The 26,157-nt window shown below is 46.1% G+C and overlaps 1 protein-coding gene across 2 annotated transcripts in view; it reads right to left on the minus strand.

Moving 5' to 3' along the window:
* Positions 1-25,669, minus strand: part of LAPTM4B (lysosomal protein transmembrane 4 beta) — a 34,663-nt gene extending 8,994 nt beyond the window's left edge. Inside the window, exons 1-5 of one of the 2 annotated variants that reach the window (XM_023745480.1) lie at positions 25,341-25,669; positions 9,502-9,613; positions 5,828-5,901; positions 4,983-5,105; positions 1,303-1,401 (exon numbers count right to left, since the gene is read on the minus strand). In XM_023745480.1, coding sequence (XP_023601248.1) covers positions 1,303-1,401; positions 4,983-5,105; positions 5,828-5,901; positions 9,502-9,613; positions 25,341-25,439 — 507 coding nt within the window. In that variant the 5' untranslated portion in view covers positions 25,440-25,669. The remainder of the gene's footprint in view (positions 1-1,302; positions 1,402-4,982; positions 5,106-5,827; positions 5,902-9,501; positions 9,614-25,340) is intronic. The other variant, XM_006104155.3, reaches the window with a different exon arrangement.
* Positions 25,670-26,157: the final 488 nt, after the last annotated feature.

A 26,157-nucleotide genomic window follows, 5' to 3' on the forward strand; every position in this document is an offset into this window, starting at 1 on the left:
ACATGCAGCCTGGGTGGTCGGGTGGCCAAGACAGTAGTTGGTGTTAACAGAGCAGCCAGGAAGTTGGGGAGAGAAGGGGAGAGCTGCAGAAGCAGTAAGCCTCAACATTTGTGCATAAAATGCACCCAAATCCTTGACTACTAAACTACACATGCAATATCAAAATACTCTGTTTTGTAAGGGGAAATGTAGACCTAAATGATTTTCAATGAATCCTTTTCTTTGAATGAGCCACTTCATCATATTACCTATTTAAAATGATTTTTCTCCCTAAACGCAGCTTCCTCAAGCTTCCTGAGGTTTGATTTTTTTTGAAGAATTGGGTAATTTTTATGACATTAAGAATTAAAAGTTCAAAGTCCAACAATAAACTGAGAATTTTCTACTTATTAGTAGCACACATGAATAGATTATAGTGATGTGTCTATTATCAGGTTTACAAGATGAAAACAAATGAGGAACACTGCTGACAGGAGTACTGTCATTCAACTTCTGTGGAGGTCAATTTGGCAGCCTGTCAAAAGCCTTCGAATTATGCATTCCCTCTAATTTTACGAAATGCATCTTGAGGAACGCCTAACTATACAAAAGATGTATCTAAATGCATGCATTGTAGCAATATTAATAACTGAAAAAGTAGAAACTGCCTCAATGTCCAACAATAAGTAATTTATTAAATAATGATAAGTTGATATAATAGACTGTTAAACAATGATGTACAGAATATATTGCATTTTAAAAACAAATTAAAAACCCTGAAATAAATGTTGCAGCATATAATATACCAGAGACCAGGTACATGAAATTCATGCATGGGTAGGGTCCCTAGGCCTGGCCGGCAATCAGGGCCCATCTGTGGGGTGACCAGCAGGGTAATGGGGGGGGCGGCCCCTGCTGGCACCCGCCTTGGCTGGCCTGGGGCCTGTGGGCAGCTCCTGCATTGAGCGTCTGCTCCCTGGTGGTCAGTGCGCGTCATAGCAACCAACCGGTTGTTCCTCGGGTCTTTCCAAATTCGGCCGATTTGCATATTAGGCTTTTATTATATAGGATATTACATAATGAATGACATTACATTAATTTTTTCTCATCCTAATAGAATTTGGAATAACCCTTGACTGGACGGGCCTATGGAAGTTTGGTGAGTGTTTATCTCATGCAGATAAGAGAAGGAACAGAATGTCAGGAAACCCAAAAGCAGTTCAGATATCTAAGCGAGAGAATGAGCTGACTGAAGTCTGTGTACTTCTGTGGCATTCATGAACACGTTTAACAATAGGCAGGAAGTAAAATCTTTATTCTTACCTTGAAAGCCAAGAGAATGCTGATAAACAGAAGAACAACAAGGACCAAACAGGTAGAATTCACTGACATGGCATCCTCTTTGTAGGGAAAATTAGGAGGCTGCAAAAAGGAAAGTGCCTCATTAGCAAAACGCATTAATCACTCAGGATTATATTCCCTAGGCATAATCACATGTACTTATGAAAACAGTGAGGGCAGGTAGCTATTAAAGACCCCCAGAATGTCTAGCCTATTTCTCCGAATGAAAAGCTACAAACGGTGTGGTAAGCAGAGGCTTGTCTGCTCATAATTCAGGCAATAACTCTCAAAAAGAACAATCAGAGGAAGATTCCTGAGACCTGAAAACATACCTGTGCCCTCCTACTATACAAAAAGCTGAAAGGTAGTAGTCTTTACACACCTCTGATACTTGGATTTGCCTGCGAATTCTGGACCATTCTGACTCAAGAGCTTGTGCAGGGCAAAGGGGAAAAAACTATTAAAATTAGTCTTCTTGCCCGGTCAGTGTGGCTCAGCGGTTGAACGTCAACCTATGAACCAGGAGGTCATGGTTCAAATCCCAGTCAGGGCACATGCCCGGAATGTGGGCTTGATCCCCAGGAGGGGGTGTGTAGGAGGCAGGCGATCAATGATTCTCTCTCAGCATTGATGTCTGCCTCTCTCTCTCCCTCTCTCCCTCTCCCTTCTTCTCGGAAATAAAGGAAAAATGTATTTAAAAATAAATAAAATAAAGTTGGTATCTTCTTTATAGAGACCACTTTTATTGATGCTACTTTCCTCAAAGAGCAGAATCTTTGCTAAGAATAATCAAGTTCCACTGATTAACTGATTAACCACCAGGTCAAAGGAAAGTTTTCAGGAAGAGTAAAATAGGGGCGGGGAGGGTGTGGAGACAGACAGAGCTTTGCCATGAAACACCTGCCGGCACTGAGCCAAGCCCAGCGTTTAACTGGCTGAGGAAAGGGTGCGGGAAGGCTGCCCAGTGCACTGTGGCCTCTCATCGCTTCACCGGCCAGGGCTATGTATTTGGACTTCGTATTAGCCATACCCTGAGACACAACAGAGTCATCCCAAATGTTAAGGAAGGATCCAGAGAAAACTCATAACCCCTCCCCACCCCGCCGCCACCCCCCTGCCCCCGGGCTTGGCTCCACCTCCCGAGGGTGAGCACCACTCAGTGATGTTCAGAGTCTCCTTTCACTGTGGGCAAAACATGTAAGAAATAAAACCTAAGTCATTCTTGGTGATCGGCCCGTGAAACGGGTCCCTTCCCTGGGAGCCTGGAAGGGTTTCGGAGTCCTTAGCGTAACGGCTAAGAATAAAACCAGCTGCTGTTCACAGAGAACATGAAATCATATGGTTTCGCCGAAACCGGTTTGGCTCAGTGGATAGAGCGTCGGCCTGCGGACTCAAGGGTCCCGGGTTCGATTCCGGTCAGGGGCATGTACCTGGGTTGCGGGCACATCCCCAGTAGGAGATGTGCAAGAGGCAGCTGATCGATGTTTCTCTCTCATCGATGTTTCTAACTCTCTATCTCTCTCCCTTCCTCTCTGTAAAAAATCAATAAAATATAAAAAAAAAAAAAAAAAAAAAAGAAATCATATGGTTTCTGTGTCTCGTAAAAAAGGATGAAAGTGGAAACATGGGACCCTTTTCCATAAAGACTTTACGCTCATTCCCCCAGAAAAGTGACGGGGGTGTCTGAGTCCAGCTGAGACCCACAAACACACGCACACAGCTCGTTTCAGCGACATTTCACAAGACTCCACGTAAACAGAAAAGGCATGAGTGGGTGCTTTCCCCCACCTCCTCAGACAACCGTCTCTCGGACTCATTATTTCTCAACGTGTCAACAAGGGCCTCCGAATCGGCGGCTCTTCGACTGTCCTCTCATTACTGTCTCCCAGGCACCGAGACCGTCTGTAGGCCTCACTCTTTCAGCCCAGGCAGATCTCTAAGTAGAACGTCCTCACTTGTTTAATTTGGTTTGTAATTACAAATAGAAGTAGATGGGTTGGTTTTTTTTACAGCTGCTATTACAACTCCTGTCAGCATGAACAATATCGTCATTTTACTACTAGCGGCTCTAGAATGAGCACCGAGTGACTGGGCCCTGTGGGCACAGCAGGAAGTCTAGGCAGTATCCGCAGTGCTCTGAACGCTGGCCTACCCATGAGGCTCTCCGGTCCTATTTATAAATCTCTGCCAAGGGGTGGGCTGGAGCACACAATAGACTCAGCACCCCCCTTCCCAGGCCCGCACGTGGCAGGCTACGTGGAGATCACGCTCCCTCCACACTTCCAAGGGGGATATCCGGACCCCAGCACCAGATCATCATTCCTGAGTAAGCATACACCTCCTTCAAGACAGAGGATTCTGTACAACCTGTGGGTCATACGCAGGGTGGGGGCAAAAAAAGGCTGCCTGTGTGGAAAATAATACAATAATTAATTAATAATAATAAAAAAAACAGCCCAGCAGGCGTGGCTCAGGGGTTGAGTGTCAAACTATGAACCAAGAGGTCGCTGGTTCGATTCCTGGTCAGGGCACATGCCCGGGTTACAGGCTTGATCCCCAGTAGGGGGCGTGCAGGAGGCAGCTGATTAATGATATTTCTATCTCTCTATCCCTCTCCCTTCTTCCTCTCTCTCTAAAAATCAATAAAAACATTTTTTTTTAAAATGTAAAAGGCAGAAGTATTCTATTCTCACACCCTCCCCAAACTTCTCAAAACCCAGCCCTCAATATTTACATAATGGTCACAAAGGACATGTAGAAAACCGGTCTAAAAAACTGCTGGGGGAAGAAAGAGCTCTGTGGCCACATAAGTCTGGGACGCAGCATGTAGCCGAGTCCCACTTTCCCGTACAGCAGCTGAGGCAAAAAGCTATCCTTTGCTGCTAACTGAGCAAATTACATTTCACAAAAATAAAACAATTAGCAACCAGTTTATAAGTTAGGGAGGTGCATCTGATACCATCACCTTAGCCACCAACTTATCTCAGGAGGTTGGTTTTCCAAAGAGCGCTCTAACAAACCAAAAATCTTATCTCCGTGGTAACATCAAAAAACCTCTAATCACTAACTCAGATGCAAGTTAAAAATCCACAAATCAGCCCTAACCGGTTTGGCTCAGTGGATAGAGCGTCGGCCTGCGGACTGAAAGGTCCCAGGTTCGATTCCGGTCCAGGGCATGTACCTTGGTTGCGGGCACATCCCCAGTGGGGGTGTGCAGGAGGCAGCTGATCGATGTTTCTCTCTCATCGATGTTTCTAACTCTCTATTCCTCTCCCTTCCTCTCTGTAAAAAATCAATAAAATATATTTTTTTAAAAATCCACAAATTAGCCCTAGTTGATTTGGCTCAGTGGATAGAGTGTGGACTGAAGGGTCCTGGGTTTGATTCTGGTCGAGGGCATATGGCCTGGTTGCGGGATCAATCCCCAGTGGAGGGTGTACAGGAGGCAGTGATCAATGATTCTCTCTCATCGTTGATGTTTCTATCTCTCCTCCCTTCCTCTCTGAAATCAATAAAAATATATATTTTTTAAAAAGTTACAATACTGACTTTTAAAAAAATCCACAAATTAATATGCGTGCACGCCTATCCGAATACCTCTTATCTGCTACTTAACCAGGTTTGCCTCAGGAAGAGATGCAGTGACGGGGGCGGCCACATACCAGCTGTCGTATGTACTCCTGAATGGAGTTCGGATAAACCAGCACAGTGATGGCAACCAAGGCGCTCAGAGCAAAGTCAAAGATCTGGTAACAGAAGAAAGGGACGATCCAGGCAGCACGTCGCTGTAGAAAACAGAAAACAGGACGTTAATGCCCATCACGTTCAAAATCACCAAACAGGATTTCTTTTCATTCAGAGAGATTTTTTTCTTAATCTGAAGGGAAACTGAGAAATAGCATCCACTAAGCCAGGCCACGAGGGCAACTGGTAAGCCAAATGGGAGTCAATGACCAAATCCAGCGAACATTTCTGAGACTTTATTGGTTTTCCTAGTACGACACCATATTCACGAGAGACTTAGACTCTCAAAGTTCCTCTCAGAAAACCGAGAGTGATGGCCTCGGACTCCTTACGGACAGCTGTACAGATCACACATGTAAGGGATGGAGGAAAGGCCCTGCTTCTTTCCTTTTTTTTTTTTTTAAACAGGAAAAAAAATCAAACTTTTAATCCATGCTCATGGGGAGGAATTGAGGCAACATTGGGTGTATTATGACACATTTTGGACAAAAAAGGGGGGCGGGGGTATTAGACTTCCGAAGTGAGGATGAGTGGCTTACAGGGGGTTGAGGAAGAGCTGAACACACCTGGCAAGAAATTCTGGTTAGGCAGCTCAGGAACAACGGGGCATCGAGGGCATTTAGCCAACAGGCCCGGGCCCGAAGCCCTCCTGTTCACTAGACTTAATTTACACTGGGCCAGGGCGACATGGCCACAGTCCCCTCCGGGAGTGGGCTTTGTGTCTGAGCCGCCCAAAGGCTCCGCTGACCGCAAAGCTGCTTACCTTGTAGGCTCCGTAAGTAGCCATTGCACATATCAGGATCATGAGAAGAGAAATTGCGATAGCAATGCACATGTCTGCCAAAGGTTAAAAAAAAAATCAGTAGATCCATTGTTTAAGCATTTCTTTAGTCTCTCCACAAAGGCACTTTGTCTATAAACCAATTACAAGTGAGGGCCCTTCATACTAAGTAAAGCAGCAGAGATCTTTTGGAATTTGAGAAGATGAGAGTTAAGGAGAGTGAGGCTCAAAAGATGTTCTCCCTAAATCGTAGAAATGCCTGTAGGTAAGAGATTGGTTTGGGAAAGCGATATTGGTTAGAGATATATGTAAAAAGTTGGACGTCTGGTCCAGTGAATTATATGATAGCTGTTGTTTTATTAATATATAGGTGTCTAACTTGTATTTTATACACTCATGTGTGTCTCATGCCCCTATTAAAACCCTCCACTGGCTTCCCATCTCATTTAATATAAAACCTCAGTTTCTTATCATGGCCTTCCTGTCTCTGCTTATTCCAAAGCAGGTCTAGCCCCAGCCGGGTTGGCTCAGTGGTTACAGTGTCTCGGCCTTTGGACTGAAGGGTTGCGGCTTTGATTCCGGTCAAGGGCACGAACCTCGATTGCAGGCTCGATCCCCAGGCCCAGTCTCGCTCACATCGATGTTTCCCATGGTCTCTACCCCTCCCTTCCACTCTCTCTAAAAACCAATGAAAAAAAATATCCTCAAGTGAGGATTAACAAAACAAGGGAGAAACGATAGAGCAGGTCTACTCCTCCAGTCTCTTCAGACCTCATCCCACTTTCTTGCTCTCTACGATCTAGCCGTGCCATTTGGTTCATTAAACACAAGATCACCCATCCCACCTGAGGCCACGCCCACTGACGGGAAGAAAGGTCACTCAGATTTTCACAGGGCTGGCTCTGCCTTCTGAACCAGGCAGGTCTCAGCTCGATGCAACACCTCCCAGGCACGCCCACATCACTACTGCATTTTCTTTATGGCATGTCGCTGTGATCGTACCCACATTTGTGGTGTGTTGTCTGTCTCCCTCTGCTAGAGGAGAACCTGGGGAGGGAAAGGGCTTTCTACATCTTGTTCACAACTACAACCTCAACTCTGAGAAGAGGACAGATAGCCAGTATGGTAGCTACAAGCCACATGCGGACACTGAGCATCTGGAATGAGGTCCATCTGAATGGAGATGTGCTGTAAGATTAAAATATAGTCCGGATTCCAAGGAATTAGTAAAAAAAAAAAAAAGGAAAGAATATAAAATATCTCCTTAATAATTGTTATACTGATGACACGCAGGAAAGGTCTGTCCACTGCGACAGTTTCTGAGCCATTTCACGGACATCTCCTTCAGTCGCCCTAACTCCCAGGCATGTTACTGTTCCCACAGAGCAGATTATGAAACTAGGGCTCAGAGGTTATGTAACTTGCTGAGAGCATTTGCACAGAAAGCTGAACGATGACTAACGCTGCTCTTACAATTGCCATCTCTGGCTCTTTCTACTGTACATGCCGCTTCTATTTAACCTTTGAATAGTGACCTTGAGCCAGCCAGGCTGCTGACTTCCTACAGGTTACTTCTCCAAAGGAAAGGATTCCAGTTGCAGAACCATCCTCTCTTTAGCCTCAACATTTTAAGCAGGAGGTTTAAGAACAGAAGCACAGGGTGGAAGTCTACGCTAGGACAGAAATGCAGACATGTTAACCAAGACCATTTGTCACCTTAAAAAAATGAACATTCCTCAGTTTGTTCTACAGATTTAATACAGTAAATTTATAACACCACTAATGATTTTTTAAAAATATTTTTTTATTGCTTTCAGAGAGGAACAGAGACGGGGATAGAAACATCAATGATACGAGAGTATCACTGATTGGCTGCCTCCTGCACGCCCCTTACTGGGGATCAAGCCGGAAACCCGGCTTGTGCCCTGACCGGGAATGGAACCATGACCTCCTGGTTCATAGGTCAATGCTCAACCACTGAGCCACGCTGGTTGGGCGCTAATGGTTTTTATAACAGTGAAAATCTGATTCAAGAAAGAAAAAGAAATGAAGGTTAGGATAGCCTCAGACTAGTACCTAAAAGATCATGATTTCTTTTGGAATACATACATATTTAGAGTTTATGTTATAATTTCAACGCTAAATTAATGTACCTTTTCCCTCTAGTGAGGAAAGAAGTACCTACACGGGAATTTCATGAATGCCTCATCGCATTCTTGTAGAGCCAGGGGAGGGAGTAGACGTGAATGCATTTTAAATGCCTTAAATGCAAAGGGAACGTCTCCGGTTACACACACCCATTCCAGGGCTGCCATTTGCATGTGAAGCAATGAGCATGGCATGCTCGTCCTGCATAAACCTCTGAGCATAGTGGGATGTACGTTGTCTGCTTTCTCTTTTCCCCATTCTCCTCAGTGAACTAGGCACTGTTATTTCATTTAATCCTTATGGCACCCTTAAAAGGTAGGTACTATTATTACCTTTTAGAGAAAAAAGAAAACTTGCCCAAGGCTGCCCAGCTAGTAAGCGGTGGATGAGATGTTATATAAACCATTTATTGAAAAGACCATCCTTTCTCCAATAAATGGAGCGGTATCTTTTCCTAGTCAGATGCATCTACTCAGTGAATAAAATACAACCAAAGTTGACTAGAAAGACAAATCTGCAAAATTAGAAAAAATCTGCAAAATAGGGGAAAAAAAGAGAAAGTTTGGTCAGCTGGGGCTTTCCGCATGGCTGTGGGCACCGCCGAGTAAGGCTCTTCCTGCTCTGTCATTTGAATGATTTTTTTTTAATTAAACTTCCTTTATCTTGTATTTCCTTTTCACATGTTTTGATGTCCTTTCTCGGGATCTGCAGGTGGTTCACCATTAGACCCCATGTCTTGAATTGCAATTCCTGGTTATTCTGGAATAAACCCATTTTGCTGGAGAAATAGCTGGCTATTTGTTTATGGTCAACAAATACTCCCAGTCTCTAAAACTGCATCTTGAGCCATTCTCCCTCCCCTCTTATTTGCCCAGCAACAATTTTCCCCCCCAAATGTATTTAAAATGTATTTCTCAAAGCCAGTGAGAAATACATTTGCATGACCTTTTGTCTGGGACTAGGCACAGCAAGGACACAGCGTGACTGTGATGATAAAATATTCAGATTTCTGTGACCTTAGAGCTGGGTGCCTGGCTTATGCTTCTATTTATCAGAAAAAGTCCCCAAATCCACCAAATAACTACCAACATGGTTTCCAGAAGGAGAATGATCACCTCCTGGAAGAAAGATAAATACTGAAACAATAGCAGACGCAGTAAGACCTGCATTAGCCTTTTAACCTTCCATCCTGCCATTTATCTTTATCCCTCCTCCTCCCTAAAAGACCCAAAGGCCAGGGTAACAAGATGATGACAAAGCAATTCGTTTTTAAAAGGGGCAAGTTAACGTAAGATGAAAACAGGAAAAAGAATCCTTATTTAGACTCCTACACTGAGAACACAGAGGGCAGCGCACAAATACTTACTTGATTTGATTTGTAACGATGGGAAGTTAAATATCTGTTCATATGGGCCCATGAATCAATACTTAATTTAATAGGAACTGGAAGCCGGGTCCCTGCCCTTGAAAATACCAAAATGTCTACACTTGCCACCTGATGTACTTACTGGCGTCATCCATGAACTCTAAGTCACCTCCCAGTTCCGAACTCGAGAAGTGACGCTGGCCGGGGTCCGCCAGGGAGCTCAGCAGAATCAACAGCACCACGGCGTTGATGACCTGCGCCCAGTCAGAAAGAAAACACGTGAGTCACGTTCCCTGCAGACAGTCCCTATCAAAGACAAGTACACTGACCACAGGGGATTTAACCTCCACAGAGACCTCACATGCCCGGATGGCAGCTGGGCTTCACCTCACTGCCCGCTCAGCCCGCATCCCGAGCAGCGAACACCCAGCACGAGCACACGCAGCAGCCGGTGGCTGGAAACGCACAACGGGCCTCCAGCCCTTAGCCCCGTACATGCGCATGAGCGAGTGTCTGCAGCTGATGAGACATGTTTCACAAGCTCAAGCAGAGTTCTGAGATGTAGGAAAGGGTCAGAGAGGGTGCCAAGCTCAGTGGCAGAGCCAGGATCCTGGATCCTGCAGTAGCACATGAGCCCCTCTCTGTCCCAGGCCCACACTTGTCTCCTCGATATTGCAGAATGCATCTCCTTTGGGCACTTCAAACTCAGCTCATCTGAGAGGAAATCATCTTCCTGAAGATCTCCCACCTTTGTGCTTCTTATTCTGTTCTCTATCTTAAAAAATAGCATCACTACTAATGATTCAACATGGAAAACACTCCGGCACTGTGCTAAGTGCTTTATGTGGATCTTCCCTGCAATAACCTAATGAAGTAGGTGCTGTATTATCCCATTTTATAGATGAAAGAACTGAGGCTCAGGGTTAAGAACATTGCCCATGCCCGCCTAGCCGGTTTGGCTCAATGCTTATAGAGCACTGGCCCATGGACTGAAGGGTCTCAGGTTCAATTCCAGTCCAGGGCTCGTTCCTGGGTTGCAGGCTCGATCCCTGGCGCTGGTTGGGGTGCGTGCAGGAGGCAACCGATCAATGTGTCTCTCTCTCACACCGATGTTTCTGTTTCTCCCCTGCCCTTCCACTCTCTCTGAAAAACCAATGGAAAAAAATATCCTGAAAAGGAAAGACGTACTTTTGGGATTCACGGGCTGTGCCTTCATGAAGGGGTGGAATAGGGAGGGTAAGAGAAAGTGGAAAAGTGAGGAGATGGTAAGGTTTGTCTAGTCTCAGAAGGTCCAGACTTGGGCATCCCACAGGGCTGGGTGTGGAGATGGATTGTGTAAGTGTAACAGGACACCAGTGGAGAACACCAAGGAAGAATGTGATCCGATGGGCATTCACATGCAAAGTTTATGGTAAAAAGCCTTGCAGAGTGACTGGCATATAACAGCCCCTCAAGTGAGTCCCCTGATCTCCTTTTCCCCCTAATTGATCTGTTGTTCCCCTTATTCATGCATTCATTGGTTGATTCTTGCATGTGCCCTGGCCAGGGATCGAACCTGCAACCTTGGCATATAGGGAAGGCACTCTCACCAACTGAGCTACCCGACCAGGGCGCTTCCCTTGCCTCTTCACACCTTAGCAAGAACCATATAAAAGGTCTTGGCTGGTATCAGCTCTCCTGAGCCAGGGTTATGAGGGGCTTTCCTGTCCTTTCAGTTCCCAGGGACCTGTCACCCCTTAATCAGCTTGTTGCTACGCCCTTGCCTGGCTTACTGACAAGACATTTACTAACTGCCTACCACAGACCAGGCATTTGCTGAGCGCTTAGGAAGAACTCTCCAGGACTGAGAACAGGAAGTTAAACAAGTCACGGACCCAAATAACACAGAGCATCAAGCAGTAAACATGACAAAAATTCAGAGGAGATGAAGCTCCGAAGAAGACATTACTGAGGCCTGTGGCTGAGACGGGTCCCCGGGAGGTGCAACCGGGGTAGTATTTGGACAGGGCCCGGGAAGCAGAGGTTTGGGAACCTCAGAGGCATAAAGAACAACCTCAGATATGAGCAAGGCCACTGGGACAGGAGCCTGTGCTAAAAACAGCAAACAGTCCAACTTGGTTGGAACACAGTATAGGGATGGGACAGTTAGGAGGTGAAACTAGAAATGCAAGCGGCGCCACATGGTAGAGGGTCCTCCACACCAGGATAGGAATTTGGGGCTTTATTCGCAGTTAATGAAGATGCCGTAAAGGTTTCTGAGGTGCAATCTTCCATGATTAGAGCTATGTCATCAGAAGTTCAAGCTGGAGGAGATGGGGAGGCTCACGTGGATGAGGAACCCCACCTGGAAGCCACTGCAATAGTCCGGCTGAGAGCTGATAAGGTGGTATCTACTCACCTCTAATTGTCATCTTTTACGTCAGCTTGAAAGGTTAAGGGACTATGTTAGGTCCCGTGTGTGGGAGAGCCCTGGTTTGAACCCAAGGCTTGTCCAGATGGAGGTGGAATTTTCAGAGACTTGGAAAGTGATTAGATGCAAAGATAAAGGGAAGCAAACAAGACTCTCAGATTTCAAACCTGGGCGACCAGATACACCTTGTCATCATCAGAAATAAGGAAGAGCGCGTAAAGGACTCTGACAAGGCTGATTCTAGACACAGTGTGTTGAAAAGTACGTGCAGGCGTCCAAGTCCATCTGGCCTCTGATCCTCTTTGTACTCATCCTTTGGTTCCCAGGCCTGCCTCCTCCCGCTCTGACAGCGGGTTGCCACCTAGTCTAGTGTCCAGTCCTGAACACATCACATCATTCCTGACGACACTGTCCTGGCTACGGGTTGGTGTGTCTTCTCACTCCAGAGTGGGCCCTGGTTCCGACACCTGGCTATGCCCTAGCTGCTCCCGTAACTATCATTGGCTGCTGTACCGCTAGCCCGATGGCCCTTCTCTCTGTGCTCACAAGCCATAGATCACAGTCCTGAGGCCACGCCCCCTTCCAGGTGCCCTTATTCACAAAACAGTCCAGCGAAAGAAGACGAAATGAAGATGTGACGGCCCTGGCTGGTTTGGCTCAGTGGATAGAGTGTTGGCGTGCAGACTGAAGGGCCCCAGGTTCGATTCCAGTCAAGCACACATGCCCAGGTTGTGGGCTCGATTCCCCGTTAAGGGGCATGCAGGAGGCAGCGGATCAATGATTCTCTCTCATCATTGATGTTTCTAGCTCTCTCTCCCTTCCTCCCTGAAATAAATAAAAATATATTAATTTAAAAAAATTAAGATGTGATGGTAAGGTCAGTACATGGCACATATGACTCACCACAGTGCTCTTTTAATCACAGAGTATTTCATAATAGAAGGGGTGTGTTGACACATATTTACCGTATAATTATGCAAAACCCCAACTGTTGGGTGGAATTTGGCATGCCATGGGTGATGTGAATGCAGCAGGGTGATAGGGTGATCCAGGAGGACCCAGGTCTGTGCAGGGAAGGGGGCGGGGGCAGGACCAGCCCTGGAAACAACTGAGCAGGGTCAGATGGAAAAGGTCAATTAAAGTGAAAGGCCCACAAACACTGGGTGAGAAGTACTTCACCAAAGAGAGAAGATGAAAATTACCCAATCATCAGTTCTAAGAATGAAATGTCACCACAAATGAGAACCAGGAAGACGGTACGGCCGGCCAGCAGCAGATTATGTAATGGCCACAGCCAATCTACATGGAAAAGCAAGAGAGGGTGTATTCATTTTCCCTTTCAGTTAGTGCTCGCTGAGGGTACATTTGGACTTGCTTCGTCTGTTCTGATAGGTTGTGTACACACTGTTCCTATTCTGTTTACAAAGTGTTCCTGGGGTGTCACATCTTTTTTCTTGTTCTTGACAATGATTACTTCCATATGTAACTCAATTCAACTTCCTCCCAATTACTTAAGGCGGCATTTATCTAGTCCCTCGTATGCCCTCCAGGAATCCAAAGTGCACTTCACTCTTGTCATATCAGATCCTGGATAAGTGGTTCTCAACCTGTGGGTCGAGACCCCTTTGGCGGTCGAACGACCCTTTCACAGGGGTCGCCTAAGACCATCCTGCATATCAGATATTTACATGACGATTCATAACAGTAGCAACATTACAGTTATGAAGTAGCAACGAAAATAATGTTATGGTTGGGTCACAACATGAGGAACTGTATTTAAAGGGCCAGAAGGTTGAGAACCACTGTCCTAGATGAACAGTGAGACTTTCAGCTTGAATCTAAACCAGTGAAACTGTAAAATGTAATTATCCCTTTTTCAAAGCCTCAATAAAAGAAACTTAAGAACACTCAAACCCACTGAGAGTAATGACACAATAATTGGCACAGAAAGTTGTGTCCAAAAATGATTTCCGCAGACTTATCTTTTATGAAAACTCGAAACAGAAGTAGGAGAATGGCTAAATAACATTACAACCGAATAACAGAATCCCAACTAAGCATCAAAAAACACTAACGACGAGAAAATGTTCACAGGACTCTAATGTTAAATGAAAACTGCAGTCTAAAAATGTTCTCTGATTAGAATTTTATTACTTACATTTGGAATATGCTCTCATGTATAAATAACAGACTAAAAACACTAAAACATACAATGTTATAAACCAAGTGGTAGGTTTGTAGATGACGTGTACCTTTAATTATCACTATACCTTTTTATATTTTTCCAGAGTGCCTGTTTTCAGAGTCCGGAAAAAATATTTAAAGCTTCAAAGATATTTTAAGCTTTATTATGAAATATACTACAAATTATTATTATTAAATGTATTACAGAATGTTATTATTAAAATGTTATAGAAAATTCTTATTAAACCTGACTCTCTACAGAGAAACAATAGTGATAAGATGACCAATAACAAATCTGGCTGGCATTTAAGTCAAAACTTGGAAATAGGCATAATAGGGGAGAAATGTTGGAGTAAAAGAGAATAATAACAGTGAAGGGTTCTGCCACTTCCAGTGATATGAACTAGGTTCGCTGAGGACAACTAGAAAATCTGGATGAAATATAAGCAAATGCCTATGAGAAGGCTTTAGAGAACTGACAAGGAAGTGAAGAATTACCGGGCGAAGCAAGATTCCAAGACAAGGCAGCAATACCCCGGGGGCATCTATTGATTTCCAGAAAAGATGATGAGAGCAAAGGCTAGAGCAGCACCTCTGACAGTCTGCTGGGCCAGGGTGCCCAAACCTGGAGCACAAGGCCTGCTCGCTGGGGGTTGGAGGGCAGACTTTCCGGGGCTTTGCCACTGAGACCCTGAGGGACATAACCAAGGAAGGAAGGTGAACCAGAAGTGGAGGAGACTGAAGAGAGAGACACAGCCCGCTGTGCATCCTCTGAATCCTGAGCTGGGATTAAGGAGATCCCCAGATGCCAGAACCCTATCAGAAGCTACCAAAACCCTTAGTCGAGAAATAGATCACACTACGCCTCAAATTACTTCTTCAGTTTTCAAATACAATGTCCTGAACACAGGAAGACACCTACTGTGTCCAACACTCTACTTAAAACTGGTTACGCAAAAACGAATAAGACATGGTCCTTTTTCCCCAAGGATTAGTAGTCCAGTGGGGTAAACACATGTCAATAGCCAAGTAAATTCTAATACACTAATCAATTCAAAAATTATCTATTAGGCAACAAATATATGCCTGGCATTATGTTAAAGCATCACATTATTATGGCAAACCCCTCGAGGTAGCCTATAGTCTAGTGGGGAAGACAGTCAAATACACTGGCTGAAAAGGAGTTCTGCTCTGCTACTATATACACTAGTAAAGAAGACTTCACAGGGAGATGACTTTTGTTAACAGAAAGTAAGAGGCTTTTGGAAATCCTGATAGACAAAGATTACAGCACAATTCATTTTAGGATATCAGACGAAGTGACTAAGAATTAAAAGTTAAGCCTAACCGGTTTGGCTCAGCAGATAGAGCACAGGCCTGTGGACTCAAGGGTCCCAAGTTCGATTCTGGTCAAGGGCATGTACCTTGGTTGTGCACATCCCCAGTGGGGGGCGTGCAGGAGGCAGCTGATCGATGTTTCTCTCTCATCGATGTTTCTAACTCTCTATCCCTCTCCCTTCCTCTCTGTAAAAAAGTCAATAAATTTAAAAAAAAAATTAAAAGAGAAAGTCCAAGGAAACAAAAGCATAAAAATGAGCTACTCTGCTAATTATAATCTAACTCAAAGTTAGAGCTATAATCTAACTAAGAGTGAGAGTATAATTACAGCCAATATGGCCGTCTCTAAGTTACATACTGAGGGAAAAAGATAAAGCAGCAAAATGGAAGTTGTACCTTTATTAGAACCCCATGTCAACAGGCAAAATTTTAATATTCAACAAAGCCCTTGGATTGACCTGTGGCCCACAACCGCCATCCTTTTAGCATGTCTTCCTCCTGGGTGATGAAGAACCCACCACACACACCACTTTGTATCACTGAAGCAGTTTTTCCTCCTCTATGACACCATTCTATAGACCAGTGGTTCTCAACCTTCCTAATGCCGCGACCCTTTAATACAGTTCCTCATGTTGTGGTGACCCCCAATTTCATTGTTACAAATTGACCATAATTAAAGCATAGTGATTAATCACAAAAACAATATGTCATGATATATGTGTTTTCCGATGGTCTTAGGCGACCCCTGTGAAAGCGTCGTTCGACCCCCAAAGGGGTCGCGACCCACAGGTTGAGAACCGCTGCTATAGATGGAGACTCTCGGACTTCAGAGAAAGCCTGATCAAGCACATATTACGGTGCAGGATTATGGACTCGATCCTGGGTCCTTTGATTACAAATATCACCCACAGTCTTTCCAGTAACTCAGGCTCCTCCCGAGAAGTCACCACATTGCATTCACAAGCCCCAGCTGGTCCTGCCAACCAGCCACCTGTCAGCAGGCTCGGGATTCTTTCCGAGGGAGTGCTCCGGACAGCCGCGCTCCAGGCGAGGGAGTGCTCTGGACAGCCGCGCTCCAGGCGAGGGAGTGCTCCGGACAGCCGCGCTCCAGGCGGACAGCCGCGCTCCAGGAGAGGGAGTGCTCCGGACAGCCGCGCTCCAGGCGGACAGCCGCGCTCCAGGAGAGGGAGTGCTCCGGACAGCCGCGCTCCAGGCGACAGGAGGCTGGCAAGCGAGATGAAACGGACTTGCCACCCAGCAGCAGCTATCGCAGTGTCTCTGGACGGACTCGGCTGGGTTCTGATCTTCACGCGCGGGCTGAGACGCCATTATATGCTCCGAGAACCAGGGTCCACATGATAAATGGGAAAGGTGTCCGGACAGCGAACAGAGGCAAAGGATGGTCCCCGGGTTGAGACCAGAAAGAGGAATGCAGTTAAGGGCCTTGGGGAAACTGGGGAGGGGATGGTGGCGAAGGGGAGAACAAGTATGTCTTAAAGAGCCCTCTGGGCCTCTGCATGTGAAAAGACAGGCCAAGCCCACAGCCTAGTTTAGGATGGGCTATCGAGACATCAACTGTGTATTTAAAAAAAGTATCAAGCACTAAAGGGTTAGAAGAAATCATGATCTTTTAGGTACTCGTCTGAGGCTATCATAACCTTCATTTTTTTTTCTTTCTTGAGAATCAGATTTTCACTCTAATAAAAATCATTAAGCGCTCAACCAGCGTGGCTCAGTGGTTGAGCATCGACCTATGAACCAGGAGGTCACTGTTCGATTCCTGGTCAAGACACATGCCCGGGTTGCAGGCTCCATCCCCAGTAGGGGGTGTGCAGGAGGCAGCCAATCAGTGATTCTCTCTCATCACTGATGTTTCTATCTCTCTCTCCCTCTCCCTTCCTCTCTGAAATCAATAGAAAATACATTAAAAAACAAAATACAAGATCCCATCTCCGGTCCAGGAAGGCTGAGGACTCACTAAGAAAGGGCCTAATTCTGATGCATCCCATCTGGTCTTCCCTGGGTGACCCCATAAGTGCTTCTTTTTTCCCCAACCTACAATGCCTCCATTTTTGCAACCCTTCAGCCTTCTGTTGTTAGTCGACACAAATGGGAGTACCTACTATGTGCCAAGTATGGCTGCTTCACCATCTCTGCACTCTGGAACCAAGGAGCCACGTAATGCTAGCAGCTCAAGGCTAATGAAAGAAATAAGCTCACACTCTTACTAATAATTTGAAATTGCATTCATTCACACATTTTTTGGCCCCCACATATTTCCCTGAGAAATAACTTTTCCTTGCAAGCTGCAACTGCAAAGAGGCAACGCTAAACCTTTAAAAGTGTAAGAACAATCGAAGAAGTATGATCTTTGCTTAACTTTTACTTTGCTTTAAGTAAAATGGGTTAACCACTTGATAGCTCTTCAAGAACTCTTAAGGCTCCAGAAGCTCTAAGAGCCCATGGAGCTGGGAGGGAGGAGAAAGCAGGGATTATGCGGCTAAGGCTCACACATTATTTCCATTATCTCTTGATGAACATGATATTATCTGACCAAAGGGGGTGGGGTGGCAAAGGAGAACTAACTGTGGCCTCATCCTTCCTGGCAAAGATTCAAAGTAAGCTGACAAAACAAATACACTGCGCATTTAAACATAATACACAACCTAGTGCAAAATACATGTGGACCACTTCAATACTTGACACTTTATTCGTTAAGTGAGATATAGTTAAAGTGGGTGCCAGGGAGAGTAATATTAACCAGTTAACTGCCACGATATTTTGAATTTCATTTAAAAAGGTCCGCCACTTGCGTCTATAGACGCTTATGGCGTACAAATGGTTAATAAAACAGCTGTGGTGGCGATCTTTATTTCTTGGCCAGCCCATCCTTAAAATGTTTCTTTTTAAATTTTTTTTTATTGATTTTAAAGCGAGGGAGAGAGAGAAACATCATCGGCTGCCTCCTGCACACACCCTGATGGGACAATCGAACCCACAACCTGGGTATGTGCCCTGACTGGGAATCGAACCCACCACCTTTTGGTGTACAGGACGATGCTCCAACCAACTGAACCACGTTGGTCAGGTCTTCAAAATTTTCTGATGAATATCTACTATAATGTGCATCAAAATATAAAAAGGATATTAAATACCACTGAAATCTTCACTAGCCAATATTTTATAGAACTGCCCTGGATCCTTTATATTACGTTGAGGAGGGGTACAGGGGGTGCTGTACTTTTATAAAGGGCTTATTGGAGATATCTCACAAATCCGGTAGCCCTCACTATTCAAATTTATTCAATTTCTGAATGCAGATCAAAAAAGTCTGACTTGGATTGTTCGCCAAGGAGTAACAATGCCCATCCATATCCTTTGCACCATTAGCAAATGAAAGACTTGTGCTGGAAAGACTTGCGCCTGCTGCAGTTAGAAACATCGATGAGAGAGAAACATCGATCAGCTGCCTCCTGCACACTCCCCACTGGGGATGTGCCCGCAACCCAGGTACATGCCCTTGACCGGAATCGAACCTGGGACCTTTCAGTCCACAGGCCGACGCTCTATCCACTGAGCCAAACCGGTTTCGGCTAGTCTTTCAGTCTTTTACAATCTCCTGTAATATGGGAAGCACTAGACAATAAGGAAGACATAAATTACTATGAGTTGGTCCATATTCTGCATGGACCTAGTTCCAGACCGACAGCTGGAAAGAAACTATTAATCTTTAAAGAGCCTATATCCCCATCTCCTGTGCCCGTCCCTAGGGGCAGCTTTAAGGCCTAAATGAGAACAAATGTGAAAACCCACTGAAAACAACTATCAATCACTCGACAAATACAAGATGTCAGTTTTACTGCCCAGACAGAAATCAATCGTTATTGCACCAGAACTTCCCGGGATACAGAGACCCTATCAGGCTCGGGCACACAAGCAAGCTGTGACCTTCAAAGTGAACTAGTTGATTATCTGAAAGGCCAGGTCATAAAGCCAATGAGACCAGCTACTCCGAGCTTTCATCCTTTATCATCTGATACACGGCCAACTACCCTATGAATAGTATCTGGCACAAGGAGGTGCATTCAGTATGTTTCTGCTGAATGACTAAGTTCCTAAAATACACTTGGATAAGCCCTGGCTGGTGTGGCTCCGTTGACTGGAGTGTCGTCCCATACACCAGAAGGTGGCGGCTTCAATTCCCAGTCAGGGCACATGCCCAGGTTTGGGGTTCAATTCCACTGTCAAGTGTACCAGAGGCAACTGATCAATGTTCCTTTCTTCCTCTTTCTTTCTTTCTTTCTTTCTTTCTTTCTCTTTCTTTCTTTCTTTCTTTCTTTCTTTCTTTCTTTCTTTCTTTCTTTCTCTCTCTCTCTCTCTCTCTCTCTCTCTCTCTCTCTCTCTCTCTCTCTCTCCCCCCTTCCTCTCTCTCAAATCAGTAAAAAAATTATATATTTATTTATCTATCTATCTCCTGGAATTGTTACCAGAAACAGGAGTCTAGGTGAGTTTAGAGGACATTTGTTAAAGCTGGGAACGTGAAACAAGGAAGGGCTGGGAAAGTGAGCCCAGGCCAGGCTGCTTTGGCTAAGAAGTCAGAGAAAAGGGGGCCTTGGGGACAAGTTCAGGGGGTTTGATTTGTCTGGGAGGAACTGCTGGTGCCCTTTGCTGCCCTGGTTGCAAGCCTCGTGGGGTCCCTGAGAGTTTATGAGGTGCATGCCAGTGGGGGAAGGAGGAGAAGGGCGGAAGAGGGGAGGGGGGAAGGGCATGGGCAAGCTCCTGGGAAGGAGAGCACATGCTGGGTCCTTTGTCTCGAGGCTTTTATCTCTCTCTGGCAGGTAGAAATCTTAGGGCAGGTCCCAGGGAAGGTTTCAACAGAATATTCATCAGCTTTATGCTGATGGACCAAAATGAGGTTTATTTTCATTTGTCCTTGAGCCTGGTTGGCAAATAGCACTAATTAGATTTCTGTCCCTGTCTCCCTGCGTAGGGTGGCTGGGGAGGAGAAGTGCAAAACATTTACTCTTAAGTGTCCCTGGCTTAGGGAAGACAGGATTTACTGGGTGGCTGCAAACTGCTGTTCAACTATCTGTCTCAGTTTCCCTACTACACTAGTCCTGGCTTACGAGCCTCAGAATGAGGATTTAAGAAACACACACTCGTTGATGATAAAAAGGATAACATGCATAAAGGATGACCCATGCCTGGTACCAAAGACAAAAGTTTTCAATTCCCAGGCCCGTTTCTGGTAGTTTTCTAAAAGCAGTTGGGGGGGGGGGGGGAGGTGGTCATGTCCTAGGGCAGTATTTTTCCCTAACAAAAGTCAATCTTCCCCTGAACTGTCTGTTTGTTGTCATTTTGCATCAGGATAACATACCTGATAACAAGCCTTTAGAATAACAAAAAAGTAATTTCCTTTCCTCCGCCCCCAAAGCACCATAGGGGAGACCACAAATCCCTTCCTTGTTATTGTTACTGTGTTCATTGTTGACTGTTAACTATCCTGTACCCACCTACATAACAAAAAAAAAAGGTATGTTTTTATTGATTTCAGAGAGGAAGGGAGAGAGATTGAGAATCATCAATCAGCTGCCTCCTGCACACCCCCTTTGGGGGATTTTGAGGGCAACCTGGGCATGTGCCCTGACCAGGAATCGAACCTCTGTCAGGGGCAGAAATATAATATTGGGGACCAGCTATTAGTTATATAAGAAATGAAATAAGAACTATTAATCATGCTCTGTTAACCAGGATGGTTCTGGTCTGATTCGGGCAAGCACATTCTAACCTGGGACATGAGCGCTGACAGCAGAAGGCAGCCCATCCTTCTTTCCCCAAGGGCCTATCATTATGGAAATGGTCCAAACAATCTAGTCCCGGAGGCACCTGCTCTTTACAACCCAGCCTGTAATCTGGTCCTGCGACACCCCCCTTCCCCAGCAGCCCACACGATTTGGAACCTGAGGTGATTAAACCGTGCCCACTTCCCCAGGCCCGTAATTCCTACTTTCCCACGTAATCTCTGTCCTTCTACCCATATAAGCATCTGGTTTATGGGGAGGGGGAGAGCAGATTTTCGTGGGTGACCTGCTGCTCCTCCCATACTGCTGGCATTATCGGAATAAACGCTCATACAGGATTCAACCCCATCTGCTTAATTGGCTCAAGTCGTGTGATGGGCAGCTTGGACCCACTGGTTGTCCGGTTTCACCTGGACCTCTTGGTTGATGGGTCAACGCTCAGCCACGGCCAGGCTATGCATTTTACTCCTTATCCAATCCCAGAGGTTTCCCTGCGTTACTTTCCCCCACCTCCCGAATCTATCACCAATGGATTTCATGAGGTACCCCCCTTACATCTCCCCCTTTGATTTTGATGTATAAAATCAGTGGTAAAACTGCCATTTTTTGGAATATTTTCCTTAATCCGTTGAGATTTTGCTTCCCAGCAAGTGTTTTCAGTTTGGCTCAAATAAACTCATAAAAATTCTCTATAGATTTGAACACGGACAGTTCTTACAAATCAATAAAAAAGACAAAACCCTCCAAAATAGGCAATAAATAGCACTTCACAAAGGAAGATATAGGATTGGCCAATAAACAAAGATAAACTTTCCACATCATTTGTCATGAGGAAATGCAAACTAAAGTCACCCTGAGCTGCCACCACATACCCACCAAAATGGCTAAAATGAAAAAGACTACCACCACCAAATGCTGACAAGGATGTGGGTAGAGCAACTGGAACTTCATACATTGCTGGCTGGAGTGTAAAATGACAGAACTGCGTTGGAAAACTGGTTGGCACTTGCCTATAAAGTAAACATACATCTATCTACCCAATGACCAGCAATTCCGTATCTAGGTATTTACTCAAGAGAAATAAAAACATATACGTCCACAAAAAGTCTTGTGCAAGAATATTCAGAGCAGCTTTATCCACAATAGCCCCAAACTGGAAACCATCCAAATGTCCATTGTCTGGCAAATGGATAAACGAATTGCGGTATGTTCCTACAACAGTATAATACTCAGCAATAAAAAGGAACAAGCCACTAATATACTCCAACAACATAAATGGTTATAAGTGAAAGAAACTAGGTACAAAAGAATACACACAATACTAATTCCACTCACATGAACGGGTAAGACTCGCCTGTGGAGTGGGGATGTGTGTGGCAGGGATTAACTGGGAAGAGACACAGGGGAACTTTTTGGAAATGTTCTCTAGGGATGTGGGTTACACAGGCACCTGCATTTGTCAGCTTAACGAACTGTACTGTGAATTTCTGTGAATTTCACCACATGTGAATTAGGCCTCAATAAAAGAAAGAAAAAATAAGACAAATGAAAAAACCTCTAATATAAATACCTGAATCAATATGCTTTGTTACTGGACCGAAGGAAACCTTTACCATTCCAAGGCAAAAACAAAAGACACGCACACAACTTTTAAAAAGTAAAACAGTGAAAACAGGATAGACTAACAGTCCTCAGACTACGAACCAACAACGGGGCCTCATGTAAACCACCTGAGCTCTCCTGGCCTCGGTTTCTCATCTATAAAATGGGAGGAAGAGCCCTGAGTGGTGTGGCTCTCAGCTGGTTGGAGTGTGGTCCTGTGCAGTAGGGGTGGGTGCAGGAGGCAAACGATCAAAGTTAGTTTCTTTCTTTCTTTCGTCTCTCTCCTCCTCCTTCTCCTCTTTTCCCCCCTCTCTAAAGAAACAAACAAAAAAATCAATTTTAAAAAATGGGAATGAAATAATTACAGGGTCACATAAAAATTAAGGTTATGCAAATCTAGCATAGTACCTGGCACACTGAACCTTAATAAAGGGTGGTGGTAGGAAACAATTAGAAAATGCATGAATAAGGTCCATTTTACCTACCTGGCAATGGTTTCTAAGTTTAAGAAAGAACCCTTCCAGGGGACTCTTATTTGAACATCTTCCCAGAAGCCTACCCTTTTTTTTTCCTGAAAACCTGCCCCTTCCTGATAACTGATGGCATTCCAGCCACGTGGCTGGTGAGAGGAGGGGCGGGTGGGGGAAGAAGGGAGAGGTGCCTTGTTCTTCCGTGGCCCTGGCTTAACACTGTTCCTGTAAATCAAAGTTTTGGATAACCAAATTATATGTAAAGGTATGAGGAAAACTCTCACTGTTTTTAAAAAAAGTCTAAAATTGTTTTATGAAATAAAAAAATACTTTTAATAAAGATTACCAGTACTTAAGCCAGGTTTCCCATTAACTAGGTTTCCCTAATGTGGCATTCTTACACCTGCTGGGAAGTTTTCTAACCTTTCACAGGGCCACATATTTCCAAACGCTAAGACATGCACCCCAATCACCACTTTCCACAAAGAGCATGCTCCCTCGTGGAGAAAGCCAGCGGAGTGTTCTCCTTTTAGCACACGGATACTGTCGGGTTGGCTCACCGCCAGCAGTGGGCTCAAGTAGATTTATCCTTTGCATAGATCACATCACGAAGTACATTTGCCTAATGCGGTGCCCTAGATTTTGCAAATCACATTCACTGATGTACGTGCAAGTCTGCAAATTTGAATGTTTGCAAGGAGGACACAAGTCGTTTGTATAAAAGAGTCGGTCTTGATTATCAGGAAGAGCACGAAAAATTCTGAAGTCTCCTCCTATCTGTTTGCTAGACAGTCATTTTACATTTCTGTAAAGGATTTCCTGGTTTGTAGCAAAGGTAGGGTTGAGCCAAGACACTGAGGTTCTAACTAGTATCTGCATTCGCACTGAACAATAGTAAACCCCACACATACCAAAGATCTGCCTGAAACCTTTCAAGGCCAAAAAGTTCCATTGTGTGTCCTGGGCACCGACTAAAGGAAAGTTGAAACTATAAATAGCACAGAGAAGACCACAGTCCCTGGGAGAAAATGTTTTGCTTAAAATGGCACAACTACACAATTCGATATAATGTCATTCATACATATATATATGTATGTATATATATATAATCTCCTGAATATCTTTCAACAACAACAAAAAAAAAACTCTGATAATTTAGAAAATTGTGTTCTCACTAATGAAGTCCTGCATGCTATCTTACTACCGTGTTTAAGGTATTTCCTCGTGATGCAGTGGTATCATTCACCTGAAAAGTGGCTCAGGTGTAACCCTCCATCAAGATGTCACAAAACCTGAAATTGAAATGCAAGGGGACCCCACTCCACGTAGGCGCAGCCTAGGGGTGCCCACCATCCACCTGGAGCAGGCACTGGGAGGAGCCTCAGGTTTCCTCACCGCCCCTGATAATCGTTGCTCCCATACAAACAGCATCTTTAAAAGTTCCAGCCTTAAGAAGGAAATCAGACTTGCCTGCGGTCTGATAAGAAAGGTATAGGGATCACCTGTCGATTAGCAGAAAAATGGGTGTAAAATAGCTTCCCCGGGCTGATCGGAAGGCAGTAAATCACAAGTAAATCCCTTCCTAGGGCTTTACAACAGACGTGGGGGGGCGGTGCCGTCCACGGAGCGACAGGAACCCTCAACCATTTCATCTCGGACCCGAACGCGCAGCCCGAGGCCAGGTGCGGGCAGAGCTTGGGCGCACGGGTGACTAACGTGCCCAGTCACCCCACGGCGCGGCCCAGACCCGTGGGGACACAAAGCCCCCCGGGTGTCAAGAGGAAAGGGAGGAAAACACGTGCTCCTCGGATAAGACCCGCGGTCTCGGCCACCAAGTGCACTTCCATCCGGAACCGCGGCCGCAGCGCGCTCTGTGCCCAGGGCTTTGGGGCGCGCCCCGGCCCACCCGGGACCCCGGAACGCCCCCAACTCCCAGCCCTGACCCGAACCCGCCACAGGTTGGCCGAGCCGGGGCAGCCGCGGACAAGAATTAAGTTTCTAATCATGTAACTTGAGGCGGATTAGCGTTCGGCCTTCGGATCAGCCAACCGAAGGCCGAGCCAGGAGCCAACTCGCGGCCTGAACGGCGCGGCGCGGCGCGGACCGGGGCCCCGGGGTCCCGGGCGCCTCCTCCCGCAGGTGCGCCCCCCGCGTCCCCACGGCCCTCCGCGCTCACCAGGTACGAGACGCCGAGCAGGATGGTGCCCGTGCGCACATGGCAGCACAGGCAGCAGCTGTTGGAGTAGAACCGCGTCCAGGGCGCGACCATCTTCATCGCTCCGACCGCGGGCAGGGGCGCGAGCGCCGCTCAAGTTTGCGGGACCCTCGGCGCGTCGCTCCGGCCGCTGCGCGGGGCTGCTGCTCCTCGGCCTCTCGGGCTCGGGCTCCGGTTCCGGCTCCGGCCCTCTCGCTGGCTCACCCCCAGACCCTGGCTGCGCGCCTCTCCGAAAGCTCCGAGCAACTGCGGCGGCTGGACCCTGCGCTCAGGAGGCGGCGGGAGAAGGAGGGGCAGGAGGAGGCGGGGCGGCCCGGACCACGTGACCCGCGCCCCAGCCCGTGATGTCACCCCGGGCTCCAGCCGGCGATGGGCGCTGCCAACCGAGTAAATAAATCAATCATCCTGCGCCGCCCGCGGGTCCCGGGTCGGCCGGCCTCGGGGTTCCTGGCCTTCCCCCTCTCTTTGGGTAACTCCATCAGGGGCTGAGATTCTCTTACAGCCCCACCCCCAACCCTGACTCCCCTCCACCACCACCTCCCCCCCCCGCACCGATCTTGCGGATAATCTGCGGGTGCAGTGCTCTCTCTGTTGGCATTTGCACACAGGAGGAGGGAGAACTGCAGGGTGTGATTCCGGTCAACTGCGGGACTTTGAACCGCTGTGGACGCCGCCAAGAGCCCGAGCCCGAGCCCGAGCCCGACCACTGCGGTGGTCATCTCTTCCCAGAAAACAGGATGTAAGTCAAGGACATCCTCGCTGTGCCTTGGGTAGCATT

The sequence above is a fragment of the Myotis lucifugus genome, unplaced genomic scaffold (genome assembly GCF_000147115.1).
Source record: "Myotis lucifugus unplaced genomic scaffold, Myoluc2.0 scaffold_548, whole genome shotgun sequence".
Lineage (NCBI taxonomy): Eukaryota > Metazoa > Chordata > Mammalia > Chiroptera > Vespertilionidae > Myotis > Myotis lucifugus.